Source organism: Octopus sinensis, linkage group LG2 (genome assembly GCF_006345805.1).
Source record: "Octopus sinensis linkage group LG2, ASM634580v1, whole genome shotgun sequence".
NCBI lineage: Eukaryota > Metazoa > Mollusca > Cephalopoda > Octopoda > Octopodidae > Octopus > Octopus sinensis.
The window spans coordinates 139,749,979-139,755,083 of record NC_042998.1 but is presented as its reverse complement, the minus strand read 5'-3'; the positions used below and the strand labels follow the sequence as shown (position 1 = coordinate 139,755,083).

Here is a 5,105-nt window from a genome sequence, read left to right as displayed (position 1 = left end):
ATAAATCGTTCTTTCGTCACACAGTCTTCTGTAACATAACGTAAAACTGTTGACAGTTGTGAAGATGCTGAGACATCAGATGTCTCATCAACAAGAATAGAAACAAACTTAGCTTGGTCAATTTCCTTCTGCATCTCATTCAACATAACTTTATGAATTGCTTCGATCAAGTCATTTTGAATTCTGTTCGACAGACCAGTGAAGATAGAAGCTGTATCTAAATGACTTTCCATTTGTTTGTCATACTTACTGATCAAATAAACGAGTTCTTTATAATTTCCCCGATTATTAGAGCCTTCAGATTCAAAATGACCCCGAAACGATAATTCCTGGAGGCCTAAAAAAATAACAACATCGATCAATCGTTGCAGAATGGATCTGTTTCGTCGAACTTTCTCATTATGCTGTTATGCTTTGATTTTTACGTGCATCTAATTGTAAGTCTATGCGAACATTCCCGAATATTTTAAGGTCTATCAAACATTTTATATGCCTTTGAGAACGCTCGTGCTTTAGCATAGCCATATGTAAATTATTTAAATCATCATAGCCTTTATCATTCCAAAAATTTTTTCTAAGCCAAAAAGTAAACACGGCCAACAGAATAATTTATTAAGAGCAACACTTCCAGTTAACCATTTCTTCTTTTCATACGAATTAACCTGAAATTGTCTCGTGAATTTCTTGTTGTAGCTTCGCAAATTAGGTAAATTCGGTGTTGGTCTCCCGTGATTTATAATTAATTTTTTCCCATCGAAGTCCCTTTTAGAAAAACTAGTTCTCAAAATATCGTTTATAGCACACATTTCACTCATTTTAAAAAAGGCTGCTCTTATTTAAGGACCCACGTGGAAGCGCCGGCGTAAATTTTAAGTCAATTTCAACAAAACGGAAAAATACCCTTTGTTAAATTAATTTAAGATTAATTAGCTATTTCTGAAATAAGAAATATAATGTAGATATTTTTGCTTTCAAAACTTTCTAAAAATATGATAGTGCAAACGGATGTTTTGGATAAAAAATTTCAAACTTACATGCGAAGGCTATTCCAACATTTCAGCTGGCTAAAACAAGAATTATGGGACGGCTCTTGTTCCGGTCAAAATAGCCAGAGAGCGTGATATGCGATCTAAGCACAGCATGACAAGCCAAACTGAATTTGTCGAATCGCTGAGAGAAAAGGGGGTGACCATTCCTCGTAGTATATCTTTTAAACAAAGAAAGAGGGAGAAGGGACAAACTATCAAAGACAGAGAGAAGGGACTCATGCTGTCTTCCCAACGCATGACAAGCGATAAATTTATCGAGTCACTAAGATAGAGAGAGAGAGGAAGGAAGGACAAACTAATACAGACAGAGAGGGAGTGTGTATCATGCGATCTTCTAAAAGCATTTATCAAAGCAGATGTACGAAGTGGAGACAATATTTCTAAAACAACTGGACGTATTTTCTTTGAAACAAGGAAGGCATGCAGCGCATACCTTGCATTGCTGAGAGTGCACGCCCCTGATATACATACATATTCCTATTTCTTCCTGAAGAGAAAGACACAATATGGTCTCCTTATTCAATCGGAATTTGGTAAATTGTGGCTTTCGAAACACGTGTAGAATGCAATAAAAGGATTTCTGTTCAATCTTCGTTCAACTCCATTTCTTCAATTCACTAATAATATTAAAATTCAATTATCCGCACCAACGCACGGTTGCAACACCATATGGTTGTACCTCCAACCGTGCTTTCTTCTGCTGTGATTTTTGCTACCAAGGGTATCGGTTAAACTTTTGATTAATCTGCAACAAGATTATTCATCTTTTATTTCACCAAATATATATATATATATATATATATATATATATATATTGGTGAGAGAGAGAGAGAGAGAGAGAGAGAGAGAGAGAGAGAGAGAATGATGCAAATAAAATTTACGTAAATATACGTATATGTATACATGTAAATGGTGAGAAAGCAAAAACTGAATATTTATTCTCAGACGATGATTATTCAAGTATAAATATATAGATATTTATATATTAACTGAACAAACTTACACAGATTGCAAAAATAGAAAATTAAAACGGAGTATGTGTGGTGTTACAAGTCCAACAGCTGTTTCTGGCGACACGGAGTTATTTCATTATGTTGGCAGATGTAGTTCACAAAAATATGCAACCAGTAATGGAAGCATATAAACATTGGGTAGATCCGATCTCCGTCTTCAGGGTGGAGAGATAAATATCTAACCATTACTGGTTGCATATTTTTGTGAACTATACCTGCCAACACTATGAAGTAATTCTGAGTCCCATGAAACAGCTGTTGGACCTGTAACACCATACATTCCCCACTTTAATTTTGTGTCTTTGTACGCTGAGTAAGTTTACTCTGTTAATGTATAAATATCTTTTTATTTATACTTAAATGTGCATCGTCTGAAATTTTCGGTCTTTGCTTTCTCTCTATTTACATGAATACATGTATATATATATCTTGTATATCAAACCCCCAAATTATTATTATTTTAAAGTTGTAAATTCTTTATTAGAACGTCACTAAACTTTTTGGAAGAAGTTTCATTCTAGTGTATGTGAGCGCTTCGATTGTCTTTCCAACTCACCTCACCCAAAATTTCATTCTTTGTAGGTTAGAACTTATATCATCGACCGCAGTACTTGACTAGTAGTTTGTTTTATCGATCTTGGTGGGATGAAAGGCAAATATTAACTCGGTGGGATTTGAACTCAGAACGTACATAATCGGAATAAATACCGATACCGTAAAACATGTGTCCTAAAGATTCCGCTAATCCACCGCCCTAATGGATGATTATAGCATATTTACCCGTGAAAAAGGCGAAATATTTTATAACTGATTTTAACTGAAAAAAACTGAGGTGTGACGTATACATGGGACAAAACCGATATCAAGTATACATATGTAGGGGTAATTTTTGTACCAAGATTTGAAACACTAAATTAGGGGTGCAACTTATCCACAAATTAATCCGATAACTGTTTCTAGTTTGGACACAAGGCCAACACTTTTTGAGACCAGACTTGACTATACTTTATTTCATCGAGCCCAGATTGGTAAAATAAAAAAAAAAAATAGTAAGTTGATGCGGAATTTGAACTCAGAACGTAGCGACGGGCGAAATACCTATTTCTTTACTACCCACAAGGGCAAGGGCTCGGGAACAGGGGGTGCACCAGCACCCTTTGGAATTTTCCATGTTGACATGGGTCAGATAAGACATTGCTAGTCATCTACATTGGTCTGAGGAGGGAAGGGACAATATTATCTTGTTCATATGTTTTGTTTTTAGTTTGGTTTCTATAACTGGAAACCAAGCACATAAAAAAAAAGCAGCTGAGCAAAACCTGTCAGTTTTAAAATGTTGCTCTGTGTATTTACAATGAATTGCTTCCTTACTACATGGTTTCAAGTTCAGTCCCACTGTATGGCACCTAGGTTAGGTGTTTTCTCTTACGGCCCTGGGTTCACCAAAATCTTGTGACAGGATTTGGTGGATGAAAACTGAAAGAGAGCTACTTTAAACTTTTAGTAGCAAACTCTAAAACAAGGGACGCAATTCAATCGCTAGATGGCACTAGTCAGTAAAACAAGGAGCAGGTAACTCAGTAGCACGTGTAGAACGAAATAAAAAATGTCGGTTCTCCGCTGTTCGGAAGTTATTATATCGAGTGATTTGGGTAGTAAAAGCTCCGAATGCAAGCAGAAAGGAAGTATTTGTGTATTAGATATCAACACATGCACGGCTTTAGCATGTTTCAGAGACGATCTCGGTCCAATAGCTAACGGATTGTGTTTGATAAAAAAGAATTATCTTTTGTCGGCCTCTGAAAATGTGCTTTGCGTATGGAATATCACCAACTCCTCGTCTCCAGCTATAAAGATGGAAGTTCCTAAAAATATTTCTTCATTGGCAGTTTCTCCAGACGGTTTATATTGTGTTGCAGGAATCCAAGAAAAACTTTACGTATGGTGCGTATTAACTGGTCAACTTCTGTCTGTCATTCAAAAACATTTTCAAAACATCGTGTGTATTAAGTTTGCTGATAACTTAACTTTTTTAACTGGTGGAGAAGACAATCAGATTATTGCCTGGTCCTTGGTCGATATTTTTAATGCTATGGACAACAAAAACAATAAAAATTCTACACCGGAGCCACTGTTTATATGGCACGACCACACACTTCCTATAACTGATTTATATGTTGGCGCCGGTGGAATACGAGCTCGCATTGTCTCCTCTTCCCTCGATCGAACATGTAAATTTTGGGATCTTGCCACTGGCCGGCTTTTGTGTAGTTTTATGTTTTCCGAAAGTCTTTTGTCTGTTACTATGAACATGGCTGAAAATCGCCTTTATGCCGGTGGTAGCAGTGGTAAAATTTACGTTGTAGATCTGTCACAAGGCTCAGCCAATACAACGGATGATACTATGAGTGGAGGATCGGATAAAACTAAATTCTATTTTCTTGGTCACAGCAAACATGTCAATTGTCTATCAGTGTCTATGGACGGTAGTTTGTTGGCGTCTGGTTCCGATGATTGCACCGTGAAGGTGTGGGACACAACTAATGGTCGATGTTTGAAAACACTGATGCACAAATCGGCAGTCACTAATGCTTTTATCGCTCCCGTCTATCGCTCTGTTTTCGAAACCAAGTCCAAAGAAACTTTCCCCATCCATAAATTTCAAACAGAAATGTTGAACAAAAAAGAAAAAATCTCATCTGTCCTTTTTCAAAATTTCCTGCAAGAGACCAATGTGTGTGGTCAGTCATATCCATTCCAGTCAGATGTTTTTGCTACAATTTTGGCCGGTGAACTCGACAGCCACATTATCCCGAGCGATTCAGTCGCAGAAGACGAAGAACAGAGTGCGCGCGAAAGAACTGAGACTATAGCTAAATTGAGGAAAGAAATTGATCTGATTAAAACTGAGAATGAAAAACTTTTTACTTTTTCAGTTAGTCAGGTTTTGAAATAACATTTCCATCGTTTCATTTTCAGAAAATTTGTATAAAACACACACATCAAATATATAATAAATCATTCAGAACCAGTGTGTAAATTA

At 36.5% G+C, this 5,105-nt stretch overlaps 1 protein-coding gene across 1 annotated transcript; it reads left to right on the top strand.

Moving 5' to 3' along the window:
- Positions 1 to 3,625: 3,625 nt before the first annotated feature.
- LOC115232630 (WD repeat-containing protein 18-like) lies at positions 3,626 to 5,105 on the top strand. The gene has a single exon (XM_029802625.2). It carries the CDS (start codon positions 3,669 to 3,671, stop codon positions 5,016 to 5,018), a length of 1,350 nt encoding a protein of 449 aa, XP_029658485.1. The 5' UTR covers positions 3,626 to 3,668; the 3' UTR covers positions 5,019 to 5,105.

Excerpts from the sequence above, each read along its gene's own strand:
- LOC115232630 (XM_029802625.2), top strand. The coding sequence starts at position 3,669 with ATGTCGGTTCTCCGCTGTTCGGAAGTTATTATATCGAGTGATTTGGGT.